Source organism: Hoplias malabaricus, chromosome 6, assembly GCF_029633855.1.
Source record: "Hoplias malabaricus isolate fHopMal1 chromosome 6, fHopMal1.hap1, whole genome shotgun sequence".
NCBI classification, from domain to species: domain Eukaryota; kingdom Metazoa; phylum Chordata; class Actinopteri; order Characiformes; family Erythrinidae; genus Hoplias; species Hoplias malabaricus.
In genome coordinates this window covers 32,018,286-32,040,687 of record NC_089805.1, presented here as the reverse complement: position 1 = coordinate 32,040,687, position 22,402 = coordinate 32,018,286, and the positions used below count along the sequence as shown (strand labels likewise).

General features: G+C 36.1%; 1 protein-coding gene across 6 annotated transcripts in view; it reads left to right on the top strand.

Annotated features, from left to right (window-relative positions):
* LOC136699222 (potassium voltage-gated channel subfamily KQT member 4) overlaps nucleotides 1-21,514 on the top strand; it is a 60,214-nt gene extending 38,700 nt beyond the window's left edge. For 4 of the 6 annotated variants that reach the window (XM_066673755.1, XM_066673754.1, XM_066673753.1 and 1 more), the window contains 13 exons: nucleotides 2,094-2,220; nucleotides 2,878-3,053; nucleotides 3,249-3,374; nucleotides 3,561-3,671; nucleotides 3,761-3,856; nucleotides 4,141-4,229; nucleotides 5,406-5,525; nucleotides 6,180-6,203; nucleotides 12,387-12,616; nucleotides 13,335-13,434; nucleotides 17,705-17,836; nucleotides 18,029-18,167; nucleotides 18,586-21,514. In XM_066673755.1, the coding sequence (XP_066529852.1) occupies nucleotides 2,094-2,220; nucleotides 2,878-3,053; nucleotides 3,249-3,374; nucleotides 3,561-3,671; nucleotides 3,761-3,856; nucleotides 4,141-4,229; nucleotides 5,406-5,525; nucleotides 6,180-6,203; nucleotides 12,387-12,616; nucleotides 13,335-13,434; nucleotides 17,705-17,836; nucleotides 18,029-18,167; nucleotides 18,586-18,789 (1,674 nt within the window). In that variant the 3' untranslated portion in view covers nucleotides 18,790-21,514. Of the gene's footprint in view, nucleotides 1-2,093; nucleotides 2,221-2,877; nucleotides 3,054-3,248; nucleotides 3,375-3,560; nucleotides 3,672-3,760; nucleotides 3,857-4,140; nucleotides 4,230-5,405; nucleotides 5,526-6,179; nucleotides 6,204-6,907; nucleotides 6,965-12,386; nucleotides 12,617-13,334; nucleotides 13,435-17,704; nucleotides 17,837-18,028; nucleotides 18,168-18,585 lie in introns of all 6 variants that reach the window. The other 2 variants (XM_066673757.1, XM_066673756.1) reach the window with 2 other exon arrangements.
* The last annotated feature ends 888 nt before the right edge of the window (nucleotides 21,515-22,402 follow it).

Genomic DNA, 22,402 nt, shown 5'->3' with positions numbered 1-22,402 from the left:
CATGTTAATGTGATAATTCAGTGAAAAATATAGCCAAATAAATATTACAAATATTACATTTTTTTTTTATTTGTTTGTTTATTTATTTTTTTTGTAAACTATCAGAAATTGTTGTTCATAAATTGCAATTAAACAACATGGCGAAAGTAAAATCACACAAGCAAAACTGTTGTTAAGATCTTGAATAGCCCTAACACTCCAGAATGATATTTGGCGTACATAGGCCAATTAATTGTCATCTACATTAGCTTCATATAATTAGTGCAATACTAAAGAAGCCAACTTTGAATACATTACATGTCTGGAATATTTGACTACATCAAGGGTAAGAGGACAGTTGCATAATTTTAACTGACCTAGATCTAACTACTAAGGAGTGTTTAAAATAAAACCTGCTGTAAGATTTTCCTATTTTGTGCTACAGAATTTATGGGACAGGTGACTGCGTTAACAAAACAAAGTAAAGTAACATTTTCTAAAGTACAAAACACACAACTATCAAATTTTTTTGAGCAAATATCCATGTGATTTGCTTTTACAGCCTCCCCAACCCCCACTTCACGCAGCTGCACTTGTCTTTAATGCATCATGCACACCAAGCTGTTTCATTGTAACTGTGTAATCATGCATATTCAATCAAACATATTAATTTTGAATGTATTGTTTAATAATTTTAGTTTTGCAAATAATTAGCCTGAAAATACATAAACTTGTAAGCAGAGTAAAAATTCATATTAGTGTCAGTAGCCTACCTTGCCTTAAGTAGACTTCCAGTCCATTCTTTGCTAAAAGTAGGAAAAGAGAAGATCTACATTACAAGCTGTATTCTCAAAGAGCCTTTGTCCAGATGCATTGTATTTGCATTGTCTCTATTGTTTCCCAATGCAAACATACAAATGAACATTGTTTCAAAAAACCTGACAATGCTTTTGTGTGGACAGTGTCCAATAGCAGTGTATATATCGTTGTGTGTCATTTTTGGAGGTGTGCCTTAAAAAAATGATGAATAGGGACCATTTTTCACTTGCCAGCAGTATGGATCAAATGTGCCGTGTTTGCAGCCTGTTTTTTGCAGTCCATTGTTTTTACTCAGAATTTTAGCATGGTGTTAGCACAATTTTGCATGTGTAAATGCAAACAAGTAATATAAAAGTAAATGCTAAAGGAAAAGACAGATTTGGTGGAATTAGGAATCTAATAAGTGAAATCAAATGTTATAACATTCTCTTATAGATGAGGCTGTGGCGTGTAAACGCATTTAGGATTTTGATCCATCATATTTATAATGGTCTACAATGGCTTTTCGAGTTGAGCCCATTTCTCATGCTGATTGGTGTGATTGGCAGCTTGCGAGCTGGTCTGTACCGTCTCATGTCTCCTCATGGCCACATTAAGTCTGTGTAAGTGTGCATCTTGTTTTCCAGTGGGCTCTTTGCAGGGAGAAATGGCAGTGTAAGCACAGAACAGGATTCAGGTGTTGTTGAGTATGCAAGAAATAGCTGTCTCGAGTCACTAATCTTAACGGCAATCCTATAATCACCCATTCAGTAAGAAGTGCTTTTGAGGGAGGTAATGGAAGACTCTCTCTCTCTCTCTCTCTCTCTCTCTCTCGTGCTCTAATGGTAGAGAAATATGTTGCCTGTTTCCCTGTTATGCTGTGCTTACAGGAATTCCATTTGAATTAGTCAATACATGCATCTGACACACATGAATTGAAAATGTATGAAAAAATCACAATTTTGAAATTATGTTTTAATTATAGCTTTTGCATATTGTCAGACCCAGTAAATAAGTGGCAATGAAATAACTGGAAAACATTGGGCCTAAATATCTTTTAAAGAGTTTTGTATGTTCTTATTTATTTGTTAGGTTTTTTTTTTTTTATTAAATTGTATGTCCATGTGTTGAAACATTTCCCCAAATTTCTTCCCAGGGTAAATGCTTTCACTGAGTGATGAGACCCATGATGTAGCCTGTTAAATACTGTGTCACATATCCAAGTTACATGTTCATTTTTTCATTGTTCTTATATATCATATCTAACATTATGAGGACAGGATACTGACTGCTGTCTGTTTGTTTGTGTTCTGCAGGAGTTTGTGATGATTGTGGTGTTTGGGCTCGAGTATTTTGTGAGGGTTTGGGCTGCTGGGTGTTGCTGCCGCTACAGAGGATGGCAGGGTCGGCTACGCTTTGCCAGAAAACCCTTCTGTGTTATAGGTAAAGTTTGCATCTACTACAACAGGCATGTTTAATATAAGAGCTAGAGAGACATGTTTTAGTAAAAGGATAATTTAGCATTTTAATCTCCCTGGAATATGCCAAAAATGTACGGTTAATTACCACATACAATATTTGCTGCATGATGTCCCTTATTTGGACATGAAACATTGTTTGTAGCAGATGGTGAATTCGGTGAATAATTATTTTAAATGCATGATTCTGTTCAGCAAACTCCAGAAACTACAACCATTACACTCTATCCTTATATTAGCAGTATCTTACCTTAACAATATTCCAGTTGCTTTTTGCAACATCTACATGCTTTCACATGGCCATGAGCGAAAGAAACTTAGAATTAAGTCAGTTGCAGTAATGAATGTGTATTAAAACTATGTTTTCCTTCTGAAGAACAAGCCATCTCTTAGACAAAAATGATTTGTATAGATTTGTACGGATAATATTGTTTTTAAAGAATAATTAAACATTTTCTTATATAGCAATCACTCAATGGCTTCTGTTATAAAAGCTTTTTAAATCAGTTGTTACAGGAAATCATCCAAAATATTATTAAATTTAACAATAGTTGCATTACATAAGGATTAAGTTAATGAACAATGATGTTTTTTTTCTGATGTATTGGCTCTGTGTTTCCAGACTTCATAGTTTTTGTGGCTTCAGTTGCTGTGATAGCAGCAGGTACGCAGGGGAACATCTTTGCCACGTCTGCTCTGCGCAGCATGCGATTTTTGCAGATCCTGCGCATGGTGCGCATGGACCGCCGAGGAGGCACATGGAAACTGCTGGGCTCTGTAGTGTATGCTCACAGCAAGGTGATCTCACACACACACATAAAAACATCTTAACCCAGTTTTTTGTAGTGCCCTTTTGCCATGTAATAGGAGAAACAAGTTCAAGCTGAAAGTTAGCAAAAAAGTCATAGAATTAATAGTGATTGAGTTTTGACTTCTAAATTATTGTGTGATTTATATTATTGAACTCTTATTCCACGTACTTCTCTGTTTCAGGAGCTTATCACTGCCTGGTACATTGGCTTCCTGGTATTGATTTTTGCCTCGTTTTTGGTCTATTTGGCTGAAAAGGACATCAACACTGAGTTCTCTACTTATGCAGACTCCCTCTGGTGGGGAACCGTGAGTAAAATCAAACACAGAGCCAAGAAACCGTTGAGTTAAATCTTTGTTTTTGAACCGGTAGTTCTCCTGTATGTTGGATAGAAATTTTTAAAGAGTGAGATTAGAATAATAATGGTAAAGCAGATGTGATCCCTCTGTGCATAAGAAGAGAGGGTTCCAAATAAATGCAGTGTCTTTTTCTAGATTACCCTCACCACAATTGGTTACGGAGACAAGACTCCACACACCTGGCTTGGTCGGCTTTTAGCAGCCGGCTTCGCCCTGTTGGGAGTGTCTTTTTTTGCCCTGCCTGCAGTAAGTGACCTATTAAGCCATTGCCTGCACATTTTATTCAGACTTGATGAATCACATTTCCACTTATGCCCCTGGTTTTGTTCTTGAAGGGGATTTTAGGTTCAGGTTTTGCTCTGAAAGTCCAGGAACAGCACAGACAGAAGCACTTTGAGAAGAGGAGAACTCCTGCAGCCAACCTCATACAGGTGATGACCCACAGTTCACCTGCCTGCTGTAGCCAATGCACCTCAGCCATTAACATACACAGCTTTTTCCAAACAGGTTTTTTTTTTTTTGTTTCAGGGTTTTTTTTTAACAGAACAGCAATGTGTATACACTGAGAATATTGCACAGTTTATACACAGAATACCTACTGCTATGTTATACATTTATTACAGATCTTTTTACATTGATATGTTCTATGATTTATTTTGTATGTGTGATGTTTGTAATTTTTCTCAAGATTTGTTTGTGTGTGTGTGTTCATCAGGCTGCATGGCGACTTTATTCCACAGATGCCCAGCATTCATATCTTACAGCTACTTGGTACTTCTACGACAGTATGCTCCCATCTTTCAGGTAAGTATTATCTGTTCAGCTGTGTCCACTTGTGTCATTAGATACCTGCATGTGTGCTGTGAAAACTGAACCTTCTCATGTACTAGCTTTGTAAATGCTGCATACCTTTTAGAGGTTTGATATCATATTATGATATTTTTCCAACTGCTTAAGAAACATCCTGACAGATATTTTAAATAGTAAAATCTCTTCAACAGATTTATATGATTTGATTAAAATATTTATTATTAAATATGAACCAGTTGTGGTTACTTAAGTTTTAATACTATAACAAAATATAACCCCCATAAAGTTTTCCTCTGTGATTCCATGCTAACTAGCCAGAATGTAGGCACTGACCCACTCTAAGTACTTTGAATTAGATGTAAGACATTTGACAAAATATATAAGGAAGATTAATCAAAATAAAAAGCAAAATATATCTTAATAGTTTGGTTTTAACTGCATTATTTTCACTATTTTCATGCAAATTTGTTAGGATAATGTAGACTCTTTCTTCATCGTCTACTTTAATTAACAATTATTATTGGCAGATGTTTGCAAATATTGTCAAATATAAAGTTTTATCTAATATTTCCATTTATCATCAAATTTTATGAATAGCAACTGAAGAGAAAACATGTAACCGTACACTGTTGTTTAATGTTAACGCATTATTGGGAGGGAAGTTAATACGTGCAGCAATCTATGAATATAAATCATTTTTTTGCTGATGAGTCAGTTTTATTATTTTGAGCAGACAGTTTTGTGCCACACAGCTGTTTCAGCATTTATAATGAGTCTAAGTCCCTAAAGGATGTCAGGTCCTTCAGCAAAATATTATCTGGTTTAATTTTGACATATCCTTAATACATCAGTTCACAAAATATGTTTTTGAAGTTTCCTTCACTGCTGTTATGCTTTTGTGTTGACATGCTTTTTAGAATTCATTTGACTTGATTTTAATTGATATTTTGTTTAAAAAGACAGAAAATATGCAATTTGTTTAAAGTATACATAATTTGAAATTGATTCTATTACATCTGCTTCACATAATTGTATATAATTTTATGCAGAAATCATATCTCTGTCTTTTTAAGTGTGGCTTCAATTAATAAGTTTGCTCTCATTTTATGAGTTTATTTTTCCTTTGTTATGTTTTTATTTTTTATTATTATTTTTTTGCTGATGGGTCAGAGAATTGACGCTACTGTTCAGTCACCTCCAACGGCGTAACACCAAGAAGGTTCTCCACAACTACCAAACCCTGCTGTCGGGCCTTCGGCCCTACAGCTCCCTCTACCTGTCAGGGGACAGGTACGCTACTGTCCAGCTCCAGTATTCACATAATCTCTCTGGGGATTAATTATGGTGCATTTATTCATTCATATATTGTCTTATTACTTTCTTTCTATAAGAAGGGAGTGTAGATGTTACTTTATGGTGTTGAAATACCAGTCATATATGTTAATACAGCCTATGTAGTTGAGCACAAATCAGTCAAGTTGCGATGTAAACTAACATTGTCACGTTTACTTGTGTGTCTTCTGAATAGCTGATAGTGTGTTCTTAACAGCTGATACTAACATTACTAACACTATGTTCTGGTTTTCCAAGCAGATTTATCCCAGTCTTAATTTCTTTATAGTGTATTGTCTCCTAGACATTATTGTAGGTTAACTAAGCCAAAAAAAAAAAAAAAAACGAGTGACCATTTAGTCTTGGCAACACAATTAGACAGAAACAACACTTGTACGTTTGACTAATGTTCATTCATGTTTAATGAATTGAGTGAATGTGATTTTAATTATTATTCTTTTTGCCAGGACTTAAAGATCTTAACTGCCGAAAAATACTGAATACATTATCCAAAAGTCAAACTAATTTCATGAAACCATGCATTCATGAGACCATCCCTTTCATTCACCCTGTCCAACATCTCCTCTTTCTCATTTTTTCATCCATCCACAGTTTCAAGAATTCTGGAATCCCAAGGTTTGTGGTAGGCTTTTGCAGGAAATCAACTCCATCTCACTGGCTGTGTTTTTGCTGAATAGACCTGTACTGTAAATGCAATGGTTTCTTGAGTTTAAAGGGTAAAGTGTTATTGGGTCAGGTGACTTCAGTACATGTGGTTGTTGGAGCTTTTCAGATTCTGCATGTTCACCCTGCATGCAAATGAAACCTTCCTGCCTCCTGTGCCTTAATAACTGTATTAAGTGTCCTTCAACCTAACCCTACTCTTTCAAACCTATAGAATAATGCTAACAACTGATCCTGGGTTAGTTTCTCGGTTCTGCTCAAGATGGTTGTGAAATGTGTTCAGGAGATTTATCCAGGCTGATATTGATCAGTCCTCCTTGTGTGGCAAAGTTGCACTTGGTTTTAAGTGAGTGTTATCAGATAATGATTAATTATAGAGGGGAAAGTGAATATAAGTGAAAACATGTTTTTCAAAGTGGATAAACAGGTCAAAGAGAGTAAATAAAACAATATTGATCATTAACATGATTATTGTCCGGGTACATGCTATGAATGTAAATAGAATACTATACTGTTTAAACAGTAATAAATTCTGTCTTTAGTATTATCTGATGACAGCTCCATAAATAAAACAAGTGTAACCACTGTGTCCAGCCAAAGCCCACATCCCCTCACAGCCCTCACGCTTTCCCCCTCTGCCTTGTGTGTCTCCTCAGTCAGCTCATATCTAAAAAGCGGAGTTTCTTCCGGATTCATGCTGGCTGCAAGCAGAGGTATCCATGTCACAGTGCGTGCTGCACAATGGGCACGACACCATTCCTATGCCTGACTGTTTCGGAGCTTTACTGATCCAGAGTGAGCACCAGTGTTAACAGAATACACTTTTACAAATATATGGTTGCTGTTATTTCAGTATTTTATTTTGAATGGACTGATTGAAACTGATAATGAACTACTTGCATTAAAATGTCATTACAGTAGCATACTGTTGTTGTAATAAAACATTGACTCTACTTTTTTTTTGACAAAATTTGACAAGTCCAGCTGTCCTCTACATGCAGTCAAATGTTTATAAAGGATGGACCAATTGAAGTGGACCTAAACTGCAAATTAAATCATGTAACAATAACTTGATTTAACAAGAACACAGACATTTGAAGGTGCTAAATTTCACCTTTTTCACAAGTTAATGCATTTTCCTGGAGTTTTAATGAAATAACAGTGTTTCGGGCAACAACAGAAATCAAACAACACAGCACCATCCTCATCCTGTCTACATAGTTCAGTTTTGTTCATTTATATGAGAAACTATATTCTAGATACTCTAGATTCTTTAAAATTAGGTGGCTCTGGTTCAGTAATCTCTGAATGTGGTGCCTGTAGTGTGTGCGAACCAGAGCAGAGATGAGTATATTTCTATCTGAGAATTGCTTTTGCTCAAAAAAGTCAATATAAACCATTTCAGAGTTTGCCAATTGACTGATCATCATGGTTTATTTGGATATAAATATTAGCATTACCAACTTTTAGTCATGAGGGATTCTCAGTGTGTTGGTAGCATGTTTGAGCATAAAGAAGATGTAGGAATGTTTACAACTCTTGCTGAGCAATATATGCATGCTTAAATAGGAGTTTTGGCGTGGCATAGATTTCACAATGTTTAAAGTGTGCCAGCCTTTGGGGCAAACGTGTTACTTGCATGTTCAGTGAAGGTTAGGTCTTGCATTCCATAATAACAATAATAATATAAAAGACTTGATATCTTGCATGTGACCATAGGCCTGATCTAACCGTTATTGTAGAGCTCTGGCAGAATAATATTTGCATGAGTCATAGTACTGTGTAAATGTCAGCCATTGTGTAAAAGTTATCGGGAAAAAACTCCCAGAAATTTTTTTAAAAAGAAAATTATGCAGTAGCCTCAAAGTTTAATATCACATATTCAATATCTGATATGTCCAAAATGTGCATTTATTGTAGCCTTTTATTGTTTTATTTTATTTATTTATTTGCCTTTACAATAATAATTCCACATTTTCAAAGTTGTCAGCTTTTAGAAATAACCAGATTCCGATGCATGTGTTTACAAAAGTGACATACATTTTAATACATTGTCAGAAAAACTGTCACTATGGTGGTACCCTCAAGGGAACATCTGTACCTTTTAGTTTGGGGGAAATAATTGTACTATATTTTATAATAATTGTAGATTTTAAAATTGTGTTGATTTCATATGCCCAAAATAATTTCCAGAATTAATGTTGTTTTATTTTACACAGTTCTATAATGAAATATTACAAATATTCACATTTCCTTCTGGAGAAGAGAATGTAATATACATTTGAGAAACAAAACTGGGCTTTAAAACAATGTTGTACCTTTAGTGACAATAATGTACTTCTACGATGCCTTTTTTCCCCTGAGATTGTAAAGAGCAATTCAAAAGACATGAAAAAGCAACAAATACAAGCCAATACATTGAGAGCACACTAATGGGGCCAATCCAAAAATGAGTTAAAAAACTCGATAAAGACTCCAATGAGTCGAAGACAGGAGTGGGGAAAGACAACCACCACCCCTAAGAACGGTGGCAGCAGAGGTTTCTACCTTTACAGTTAACAGAGTGCAAGACATAAGTGGATCTTCCTAGAGAAACAGCAATGCCTGTTCCCAGACCACCTCACTTCACTTCAAGTTGTCCACTGCTGGAACATCACTAGACACTGCTGTCCATGGTCCTAGATGTGGTTGATACCCAAGGAAGCATTGAAAAGGAGTTAGTCCTGGAGCAACATTCACAAGAGGACTCTGGGTCATCTCCATATTAACCAGTTATACCAATCTGTTGGGTTCCTATGGCAAAACATGAGGAATTTCCACTTGATCCATGCTCTCACATTGTACATTCGATTTTAAGTGATATCCAAAAGTGAGACGTGTATTAATGCTCACATGCTCAAAAATGCAGACTGTACATGAGTTGTAAACTGTGCACCTCTATCTGATAAAATATCTTCTGGTACACCGAATTCATTCATTATCTGTAACCGCTTATCCAGTTCAGGGTTGCGGTGGGTCCAGACCCTACCCGGAATCATTGGGTGTAAGGCAGGAACACACCCTGTAGGGGGTGCCAGTCCTTCACAGGACGACACACAAATGCATTCACTCAGACACTTTTTGTGTCGCCAAGCATGGAAGGAAACCGGAGCCCCCAGAGAAAACCCACACGGACACGGGGAGAGCACACCAAACTCCTCACGGACAGTCACACAGAGCGTGACTTGAACCCACGACCTGTGTGATTTCGACTCTACCTGCTGCGCCCCTGTGATGCCCCTTATCCCCTAATTCTAAAAAAAAAATGCTCCACAACTATTTTTTAATTTTTATTTAATGAAGTAAATGATTCTATATAGAACCCTGAAAATTTGAAGAACCTTTTGCTTGATTAGAGGGATCTTTGCATCATGAAAGGGTTCCTTAGATGGATGGAGATTATAGTATGTCAAACTTGAAACAAACAAAAGACAATCCATTTTTGGTGCTATATAGAACCCTTTTCTAAAAGGTGCTATTTACCATCTTTAGCACATTCTCCATCCATTAAGATTTAAGGTGTAAGTAAGGTTTGGAATAGACACACTCGCCAGGTTAGTGTTTGGATTGGATTCCACACCCTTTCCCTTTTTAGAAGGGTGTAGTCCCTGAGGACAGATCTGGCATTCCTGCCCCTCACAATTAGGACCACAGTACAAACATTATCCTCCTCTCCAGCGACGCTTCCTCTCCTCAACAGTGAGCTAAGAATCACATTGCAGGGTCTCCTCAAGTTTCACAGGTGTGAGAGGAGGATGCCATGGGAATGAAGGAATAACTGGTCTAGGTGAATAGGTAAACTAATAGAGCATCGTCTGTCCAGACCAGTGCAGTGGAAATCTCTGGATTCAATCCATTGCAAAATGCGACAGTGAAGGTGGGTTCCTTCCACTCACTCCCAGCAGTGATAACATGTAATTCCAGACCTGACACAGATTTTGTCCTTTGGTAGACTGTGTCAAAAGCTCCTGTCTCCCTCTGCGCTCATGTGGCTTACTAAAAGGAAACATTGGAACCAGCTACAAGAGGAATATGTGATACCTAAAGCTGAACAGGAGCAGTTACTGAATTCAAATTTTTTTGCACCAAAGAAATTTTACACTAAAAGAAGCTGAGTTAATTATTCCTGTTGTGTAAAGGTGCCCATGGAGCAAGAAAAGTCTTCCATAAGCTCTTGATGATGTCCCAGTAACTGCCCCTGAACACTTTTTAAGTGTATGAAAATCCACTGTCTGCATATTGAAGTGTTATGTACGAGTTTAGAAATAACCAGTTTCAGATGCATGCAGATAAAAAGTCAGTCAGCAGTTCTAATAATAAAGAGCAACAAATACAGGACAAAAACTGGAAGAACACTAAGGAAACAACACCAGAGGGGCAAATTCATAAACAAGGTCAAAAAGGAACCAGATAAAGATTCAAAGTACAATATATACAAGAGCTAGATATACGCTTAGTACACTCAGGAGCACTGTGACAATACTTAGCCAAGAGATGGAACAGACTTTTTGCTTAAATATTAACAAAACAGCTCTGGTGGTTTGGAGCGGGGTCTCAGACTCTGACATCATTCAGAGACATCCCAGAGTCCAGTCTTCAACCAGCAACAGATCCATGACAGTTGGTACATTTGTTTTTCTCTCAATCTAAGTAATATCATATATGTTGAAGTAGATGCTGAAGTCCCTTTTTTTCGAGAATACAAACAGTTTCTTTCTAAGAATTAAAAATCTCTTTTCATATTTCACCTGATCTAAGGAAGGACTTCTCAATATAGTTTTTTTTTTTTTTGGAATCTGAAGTAAAGCTCCATTATCTCCTGACTCCAATTTTTCCAATACTTTATATTATTAAATGAGTGGATGATCTTATATGTAAACTCCTGGGAAGTATCACCTGAAATGTTAAAAATGAAATGGATATTTTGACTTGAAATACAGCAAATGAAGGACAACATTTACACAGTACTGTATACGGTTTATAAAAAAAAATCATGTTATGGTTCTACATTCATGAGGATCTGATGACGTGCTGACAGATTTAATTTTTGTTTTTTTTTAAAGGGTAAGGGCTGGACTTTAACTGCCTCTAGCACATGTATCATAGCGTAGTTGCAGTAACATACAGTTGCAGTAAAATGTGTTTTCTGATTGAACTGCTTACTTTAGCTTGTGAAATTTGCTGAAAATGTTTCAATTCATGTATGTTTAAACCATCTTAACATGCATGCCTTTGCTTCAGCACTACTGCATTATTTCTGTGGAAAGACTGCATAGACTGTGCTTGTTCCTGTAGCATGATTTGGTTTGTTTCACTTTGTCTATTGTGTAATTTTAAATCTTGCCGAGCACGTCAGTTTGCATAAAATAAAAAATGCAAAATTAGCTAATATATTTGCTCTTGCCTTTTCAGCAGTTTAAATACTAATTTAAATGGCTGACCAACCACAGGGTGCCTATAATTACAACATGTTTTTTTTTTGGTTTTTTACAGATCTTCATTATAAAAAGTTCTATTTAGAAGTCTTCATGCAATCATTTATAAATATGCCACTGTGATTTTTCGATTTAAGATTTTAGAATCCTTTGAAAACCATTAATCATTGTAGTCCAGCAGCCATTTACTTAACTACTAACCATCCCTATGTGACTTTTTGTGTCCATGTGTCTGATTCCCTGTATTCTTAAATGAACGGCGTAATTTTTTTTCAAAACTTTTCCAATTGATGTTTTTCCACCGTTAAGTTGCCCAGTATGGAGGAAAATAATATATATATATATATATATATATATTTATATATATATATATATATATATATATATTTATATATATATATAATTTTATGTTGACATGGGCCCCCCAATAAACTGAAGTAATTTATCATAAGGCTTTTTTAAATCTTGTTTTTAAAATAATGTATCTTTTTATTATGGTGTAATCTACAATATAGCAAGTATATTGTAATATTTTTCACAATTTATTACTTTTCTTATGGGGTGGCAGTTAAAATGCTGATAATGTTTTGATGAACTAACTTAAGTGATCAGTTAGAATAAGGTTTTGTTGGTGAATACATTGTTCTAAATGTGCTGGCAGTGGGAAGATTCCATTTCGGGACCGTATTAGGATGAACAATTCCCGCTCCACTCAGGCAATCCGGGGCAAGGCTTCTTCCCCCATTCCCCCAGGGAGTGTGCGCCGCTCGCCAAGCACTGAAAATGTTCCAGAAGCCACCAGCCCAGGGAAGGTGCAGAAAAGCTGGAGTTTCAATGACCGAACCCGGTTCCGCACTTCACTCCGCCTCAAAACCCGTCCTGCTGTAGACGGTACAGAATTCTTACTACTGGATAAATTCACATTACGGGGTTAAAGAGACACAAGTTCGATCTTTGGTCAAATATGTCAAAGTTCTAAATGTTTTTCAGATTTTATCACCTAGCCATCTGTTTTATGGCCAAGTAACTGTAAAGAAATATTGAACTCCGAATGTTTTTTGTGTGTTGTTTTGTTTATATCACACTGCTTAGCACAGAGCACATATTACTGATGTCATCCTCCATATGGACAACATTTTGGCATTGGCTAACTTAAAAAACCCTGTACAGGGAGAGGACATGACTAATTAGGTAGATACATCTATGATCCTGTGAATTCACACAAGATGCATTTAAAACAGACTCATCATTAAAGGACGGGGTCAGAGATATGTTTTAGCCAGATGTTGTAAAGGTGTACATGCGCCTGTCTTTCAAAAACCAAAACAAGTACTAGTCAGGTGGAACAACCAGGTATAATCCAAACTTGGATGTGAACTTCTATGGCTTTTAAGGAATCAAAATGTTGCAGCAGTAATAAAGTGTTTTTTGTTTGTTTTGTGTTTGTTTTATAACAGTGCGCAGGAATTACTTTTGTCTTAATTGAAAAAATGTAATAGGCTAATAATCTTTGTAATGCAAATTCAGCCACAAAGAACAGGCTACACAATCACTCATATAAACAACTAAAACATATAGATTTCTCTCTCGATTGTGATTTCTCTTGCAGTTGAGGGAGTTGGAGAAGAGAGCGCAGAGGATAAGTCATACTGTGATGTTGCTATGGAGGATGTTATACCTGCAGTGAAGACCTTGATTCGAGCAGTTAGGTTAGTAGAAATGTGGGTGGGGTTGGAGTTTTGCAAAAATTGTCAGTTGGATTTTAATATTTATAATAATAAAACTCTGAAGTTTACATAGCAATTATCTAGTACCTAAGGACCTATGCACAGAGAGCCTACCGAACAATACAATTTTGGCATATGTGTAATGTTAAATCTGAACATATTTGCAAATGTATTAACTTTTATTTAGTTCAGAATATGATTCTGATTGTCATACATTCTTTTCCATTATATGAGATTAGCGCTCATGGCCATAGTGAACTGAATAAAAATTTGATCTATGATACCTTTCTATTGGTGTTGAAACAGCTGTTTATCGCAATGGACCCTCAGTGCAGAATTTGCTCCCTCAGCCTTGACCTTTACTGAAGCAAACTTCAAGCACTATTAATATCACTGTTATGATGACAGTGAAGGACGACACACATAAGGAGCATAGCCACATTGAATTTCAAATGCAGATTTTTTGTTTAAACAAGCAGAAAGTAATAAAAGATGTACAAATGTCCTAGCTGATATGTGGTTATCTAAACAAAACACTTGATAAAGTTTGTCATGCTTCAACTAATCAATTCAAACAAGACGGTGCAGTTATTTTCCTGTGGCTTGCACAATACACTGGGGTAGGTGTGTGGTCAGAGAAAGCTCAGCCTTGGTGGTATGAATAATCTCCCCAATTAATCAGCACATAAAACCACAACCTCAGAAAAGCTCTTTTGAAATGTGTATTGATGTCTTGTATTTAAGCCTTGAACAATGTGATATAGGAAATATATCGTCACTGTCCAATTAAAACCATGTAAATTTTAGTTTACTTTTACACTTGAACAAAGCAGCTGTCCCTCACACGGTGTGAATATTTCATGATGAAAGGACCAACAGAAATGCTCCAAAATAATTTAGAATAAAATCTCTTTAAATTGACTTCCACTGAAAATTAAGAAGGCTTTTTTCCTTCTCCTGGAAAGTAAGAGTATTGGGAGTTACATGTATTCATTTATTTACTGATTCATTTCTATTTTTTGTAATTATTATTAATAATTTCCATAGTACTTCCAACAGAATGGTGTATTTTTAATGCTGTCCTGGGCATATTTTCACAATAATCCCTCCACATTCATACAAATATATTAAACTAACGCGTTTCTAACATTATAATTTTAAAAAGTAATTTCCTGTTTCCCTGTAAACTTTGTTTAAAATATTTGAATGTACAGAAATGTGCAAAAGTTTCAAACACCTGAGAAAATTTGATTTAAAAAGCTGTTCATATGAGCAGTGAAAATTTTTGCTCAAAAACAAACAACCAAACAAAAAAACTAGAATATATTAGAATAATATTTGTTAATCCAATATTAAAAACAAACAACATTATATAGTAAGTAGTGACATTCTCTCTGTGAATGTGCTGGGTTTACCCTGTGCAAGTGGCAGTCCTATATTATTTGTGGTTATCATCTAATACCTATGTTTACCCAGTTTAATAAATATTTAATAATGTTAAATCAAGTGTGCTGTTAATTTAACCAATCCAATTTATCAAAGACCATATCTGGAAACAAACTTTGTTCTTTGCACTAGTTCACAACAGATCTACTTTTTTGCTGTGCAGAAGTCTAAGATTAACTAAGATTATTATAATACACACTGAAGGATCACTGGATTTAGGAAAACCTATCTACAATCATTGTTCATTTTATCAGCTCCACAGACCATGCAGGAGCACTTTTGTAGTTCTACAATTATAGATGGCTGTCCAGGTGTTTCTCTGCCTACTTTCTTATCAACATTTCAACCTACTCTTCAATGGTCAGGACCACCACAGAGCATGTACGATTTGGGTGGTGGATCACTCTGTGTGGCAGTGACACTGATGTATTGATGAGGTTAGTGTATGTTGTGCTGGTTTGAAGTGATCAATCCCAGCAGTCATACCTTCTCTGTGAAGATCCTGTGGGTGTCCTGACAATTGAAAAATAGGGTAAAATGGAGATGATAACGTATGCAGAGATGTAAACTAACACACATTCACACATAATATAACTATTTACTGTAATAATGTTTTTTTTCTTCTAGTTTTGTTTTGTGTTTATGTATAACATAATATAATATAATGTAATTATTATTATTATAACAATGATAGTATAACTCTTATATACCCAAGACCTTATATAATAATAATAATATAATACTGTAGCTGGAACAAAGGCAATATTTGCATGATTGCATGGCTGAGTTCACCGTAGAGCTCATTCAATCTGACCCTAATCAGACCCATGAATACCTCATAGTACCATTCACTGAGTGGAATTCTTACAGCTTAAATCTGAGCTATTTGGCCTGACCAGTTTATCGGTCTGCTTTTGACTTAGTCACAGTGTCCCAGAATGCACAGAACACAAAGTTCCAGGTGTGCAATACTCACAGGTGCATTTTTGCCAGTGACACAACAAGATTTCACATTTTACGTTAAGGCTTCCTGGGTAAGATTGATGGCCTTTAGAAGCAAGCAAATTTTAGCTTTCTACAATGCTGAGGTTTCATTTTACGGAGAGTATTATAGTTCATCAGCATTCCCCTGCAGGAATGTGTGTGAGCTAGGCTTAGCAAGATGTTCCAGAACACAGAAGAAAAAGACCTGCTCCAGATGACCTGAAGATAATAGGCTGAACAAAACTGTACACACCGTACAATCAATGTACTCTGAAAATAATGAACAGTAATCAACATTTATACCCTTTAATAACACACAGTTTTCAGTGATTTTTTAAAAATACTTTGCATAAACATTTAAAGTGGCCAAATTGTCAGGTTGGACACACTGCAGCTATTATTAGGGGTACCAACTAAAAGAAAAGGTGCTTCGGGGTGGGGTGTCTAAAGTCTGACAGTATAACGATACAACCTTACAGTGCATTGCCATTGACACAGAGAGTCAGCATTTTATGGAATCCCTGGGAGAGTGGAAATAAATGGGATTTCTTTTTGCTTTTTCGCTCTCTCCTGCTTTTTCGTATCCCTCTCTCTCTCTTATCCGCACCTGAGACCCACCCTAGCGAAATATGCAGCTACCTGCAAAATTAAAAAAGGGGGGAAAATGCAGCCTGCAAAAACCCTAAACTCAAGAGTCATCAAGAAACTTGGGTTGTGTGGGCTTGACGTGTGCTGAGGCACCAGCTGTAGAGTTCCTCTGGCATCGGCACCTTCACCCAGCTGGAGATGTACTGCTCGCACACGCAAGCTATTCCTGCTAAACAATGGTTCTTTTTTTAAACACATCTTGGCTCTGATATTTATTTCACCTCTGCGTTTTATCTAAGTTCAGTCTCTCCCCCTGCTGGCTACTGATAGCCTTGCAGCAGAGGCAGAATGTTTGCTTACAGGAGACACCGTATTCTCATAAGAAGGCTTTCTCCACACACATTCTCTGTTCTTAAAACTGGTGGAGTCGTAGATGTCATGGAGCCGCATGGAAGTTTTCCGTGCACCCATTTGCCTAGGTTAAAGTTTGGTGTGTTCCATGAGATTTTAGAGCCGATTTCAAGGAGTAATATAAAGCAATAAGTAGGATTAGAGCTGAAATTTTTGAAAGACACTGAACTAACTCACTCTCAGCCTCTCAGGCATTAAGCAAAAACACATAGTATTGTTACCTCATTGTAATTTTGCTTAACAGATTGCATTAGTGAACAACAGAATCGTACTGGTACCTGTGATAGATAATGCACTTTAAATGATACAAGTATCAATTTTTATATATATATTTAACATTTCAAACTAGTATGTGATGTTTAGTAAATTATTCCCCAGAAAAGCAGCTCATATAGATGATGTTGGCGTAAAATATCAACATTTGCATCTGTACAAAAAAAGTATTTTTCTGTATAAAGTTCTTATAAGTAATTATGACCCAACTGTGATCATATTCACATGAGAAGATGCAGTATGTTCAATATATATATAGAAATAAATCTTGTGGCCTTCAATATATCAGGGAAAGTACACAAATAGGACTACCCAGCTGAGTGTAACCAGTTGGTTAGTTTTTGAACTTTTGATCTACTTTTCTTTTTCATCGATTTAATCTAAAATATCATCAATACATTTGAGAGATAAGAGCAAGGGCAAAGCTGTAGTTTCTAAAAATTGAAGAGGAAATGAAACCCTTAAAGAGAGTAAATCTTTTGAAGTTTTGTATGTTCCTTCACATGTCTTCTTAATTTATCAATGAAAGTGCGTGTTTGTGTGTATATAGAATCCTTAAATTCCTGGTAGCCAAACGGAAGTTCAAAGAAACACTCAGACCATATGACGTGAAGGATGTCATTGAGCAGTATTCAGCTGGACACCTGGACATGCTTGGCAGGATCAAGAGCTTGCAAACAAGGTTTGGTTCATTTGAAGTGTAAAGAGTTTGATTGTATTATTTATGAATATATCTGTTATATAAACCCTTGTAATATTTTATAAAATCAGACACTATGTTAAAACTAAAATGTAATTCAATTGAGCTATAAAAAATATAGAAATAGGATCCAGTTATACAAAAAAATGACAATGAACACTTCCGCCAATTAAGGGTAGATCAGATTGTTGGCCGTGGTGCTGTTCAGTCTGATAAGAAGATGAGGACGGAAAAATGTGAAAAGACTCCTCCAGAACTGGACCCAATGGATGAGTTGAGCATGATGGGACGTGTCGTTAAGGTGGAGAAACAGGTAAGGCATGGACAAGTGATGCATGTTTTCCCTTTAAAAAAATAAGAATGAGACTCTAAAATAAATATATCTAATATATTTGGTTATTTTTAAGATATTACATTGTTTCTCATGCTTGATTTGTCATAGCAAGCATATATAGTATTTCTACCACAGAACTGAACATAATTGTAATACTTTGGTGCAAATCATTTGAAAGTCAATGACTGCCTCTCTGGAATCGATTTACATCCCCCTCCACCACTCAAGAATATTACATTTATTTGCCCTTTGAATTTCCAGGTTGTTTTGCTGTAATTTTTAATCATTTTTCCATCTGTTCTGTGCCCGTTTGACTCAATCTAGGTATAGTTTTATACATTTTTGCATCCAGTCCTCTAAGAAACTAAATTAACTTTGCCTTTCTCTGGTCTCTCAGGTTCAGTCAATTGAGAACAAGCTGGACTTGCTGTTGAACTTTTATTCTCAGTGCCTAAAAAAGGGCTCCTCCCACTTCACCCTGTCCTCTTTGCTGGAGCCTGACCTCACCTCTGACTACCACAGTCCAACTGATCACCGTGACCTTTTCCCCTCTGTCAACACACTCAACATCTCCCAGTCGGACAGTGGCAACATGGACTGATTCTAGGAGAGAAGTAGAGGACACTGAACATCCAGGAGCCTACAGTGACTGCAGCCATAAAACAATCAGACAGCAGCTTGAACTTCATCACCACAAACCCTGCAAATGGCCTCCTACTGATTCTTACAGCCTACTACTACTCCAGCCATCATCAGATAATCACAAGTTTGCCTACCTCTAAACTGACTTATGACTTTTTTTTTTCTTTTGATTTGTCAGATTTTGCCTTTTTTTCTGCTCAACGCTACACCTTATAAGGACCCCTTTAGGGTGTGTATATATTTTTCATACATTTGCAGTTGGATATTTTCTCATTTCCCCATTATGTACAATAGACATTTGTCCCTTTACAAAGTATACAGAACGCATATTGCATATTCAGTATTTATATTCAGTATGTACTTATAATATTGTCTCTTTAATTAAGACAGTCTCTTTTTTTTTATATTACCTAAGTCTGATTTTAGGTACACATTTTAGGTAAACACTCTCACAGCATTTTTGGATAAACACTGGCATTCTCTTGGCATTTTCACCAGATTCTCTCTTTTCTTTATGTGCTCTGATGATAAAAACCTATAATAGCAAAGCTTTCTGTGGAGGCATTCCAAAATATATTGTCTTCCAAAAGACAGTGGGAGCAGCACTGTTACTCAACCACTAATTTTCTGCCATTCAGTGTCATTTTCTGCCACCTCTCCAGTCACCTTTCTAAAAGGCAAGCTGTAGGTACAAGTGTATGTGCACATTATTTTCTGGCATTTATTTCTTCATGCCAGTAATAGATGATGGTCTTGTTTTAATGAGTAGACTTCTAGTGGAATTTTTTGCTCAGATCATGTCTTTAGTTTTCAAATGAATTTGAACTGAGGTTGTATATTTGACTCGGTTTAATTTTTAAAATTGGGGCGGACACAGTGTCCTTTGTCTTTTGTACCACAAGGTGTCACTGAGCTTCTACATATTATGCACACACAACTTCTGCTGTCCTAATAACTCTGTCCTAAGTGTGAAGGACAGGCTACAGTACAATTCCACACAAAGGACACATGCTGGACAAGGAGACACATGTCAGTATCACCAAAGCATCATCTCTTTTATAAAGTTGCATGGCCCTGCATTCTACCCTTTAGAACATGTCCAGGATTAGGAAAATGATCCAGATCTTGGTTTTCTGTGGCACTCAGGGTTCTGTCATGCATTGTGGTTACTTCATAGCTAGTTGCTGCACTTTCTATACTGCACAGATTTGGGTACAGCTTTGTGTCACTCAGTTGTCTCTCAAGAGCCCACTGTGCAACAAAATAAAATAAACCAATAAACTTTAGAAATAGGAAGAATTTGCTTTTATTGAAATAGCAGCATTACAGTGCATGTTAGTGGAAGGCTGTGATGCCTTCATGAGGTATAATAGCATAAATAAGGCAGTTTCTTTTTAAGTGAATTTGATTATGAATATTGTCCATATATCCTGTTCTCCTCCTCCTACCCTGTGCCCTTTCTGCTTGCAGCCCATTTTGTTCATACTGCATGTACTTCTGACCAAAACAAATGGTGCAGCCCTGTATTCTAACATAAAACCTACATTTTTTCCCCCACCCCCAAAGGTGATTCCATAGAAGGTCCATATTTGGTTCCCAAAAGAACCTTTCAATTGGTGGTTCTTTGAAGAACCATATTTTTTGAACATAAGATACCTTGAGTATGAAGAACCTTGTTACATATTGTAATGGTTCTAAAGAAGTTAGAGCTTTTTTTCTCAGAACTGTACGTCCAAACCAAGACCTGTTAGGGAATATTTGGAGAATGTACAGGTATGCTGTTGTCTCTGTTATTTCTACCTGCTTATGCTAATTTCTGACATTTCTAACAAATAATGATTTTTGTCCTCAATATACCTTTTAGGTATTTTTATTTAGCTTACCTTTCCCCTTATTCTAGAGGCATGTATTGGCATGATCCATTAGTGTATCAAATATAACAAAATGTTTTCCCAGTTAAGCATCTCATGGATATTTAACTGGTCTCTCAGACTTGCCCCATGCAAAGCCAAAAACAGTCTGGCAGTAGAATTGAAAATATGTGACCAACATAAAGAGACTGATATAAAACTTCATTCTTAGTGCACGAGTTCCATATCAGTATCTATGCATGCAACTTGGGGAGGGGGGCCCAGCTTTATAAGAAATGCTGCAGTCAGTGTGGTGAAATAACAGCATGGCAGGAGAAGCAGTGGGGCAGTACTCCTCTGCTTTATCATAGTTAGAGCACACTCATGTGTTTACGATACAAAGGTAGACCTTTGCTACTTAACATGGCATTAATGAATCATTATAAATGGACTGAACTGGAGTACACAGGATCCAAAAGGAGTTTCACACATAGCCACATTTGCACCTGCTAGACTCCATGTATGGATGATATATGCTCTTGGTAAAAGAATTTGATCTTCCTCTCACAAACCAAATAATTTTCTCCTTTCATTATAGTGTGTTACTTTGTACAATTTTTTTTCATGAATCACCTTCTTGGTTTTTCTTCCCTTGTGGCTGTATATTTTCTCTCTTTCTGCCTCATATCTTTTATATTTATTTTTCTGTTTTATGTCCTTATATATTCATAGCTGTACACCAAGGTACTTTAAACAATGGTGACATTTCCTTTATCGTTGCTGTCCTTTGTCATGATTGTTAATTGCTAATGTGAGAGATTATTTGCTCTAAAATATGTATGTTTAATCTGAGATGATTGAAAAAAAATAATAAATCCAGATTTTGTCTAAGAAAAATCAAGATCAACCATTCTATGGGACAGAGAAGTAATAATTGTATGGTGTCTGTGCATGTACACACTGCACAAATTTGATAATTTTGCCATTTGATCCTTTCTGTTTATTGTTTGTTTGTTCAACATTAGATTTAATACAGAAACTTGCCTCATATCCATACAAAAGGTAACCAATATTTCTAGAATCTTTTTTACCATGTTAGACAGGAAAATATCAGTCAAGACCTGCCACTTCAAGCCCTTGAGGAATAATATAATTATAAAATATTTAGTTAGCCAGTATGATGTTCCCATTAAACATAAGGTGTGTGATTAGACACAGGCAGGAAAGGGTTCAAAGGAGTAATACACAATTCCATGGTAACATTTATTCCTTCCACCTTCAAGCCAAGAGTGGTTAACTATTAATAAAGAAATACGAAAAAAATTATTATCCAAAAAAATTAAGAAAGTATATGAAGAATTCTCAACATACATAATATAGAAACTAATGAAAATACTAGATAAAAAACATTCCAACTCAAACAAACAATAAACACACAAAATTATATATACACTGACGCACTGTGCTTCACAAGGAAGGAACCATAACAAACACATCAGAACAATGGGTTCTGAGTCTATCTTCCCTCCACTTCCCATGATATATTGATATATTGTAACAGCCGCCCCCAAATTTAGAGATAAATTTGAATCTAACGTTATGTGGTAAGACAAGATTCAGATTACTTTAGACAAATTAAACAAGCAACTGGACGAACATAAACATTATTTTACTTCAGCGCTGAGGATAACACCTTCTTTGCTTGGGATAACTCTAGATACA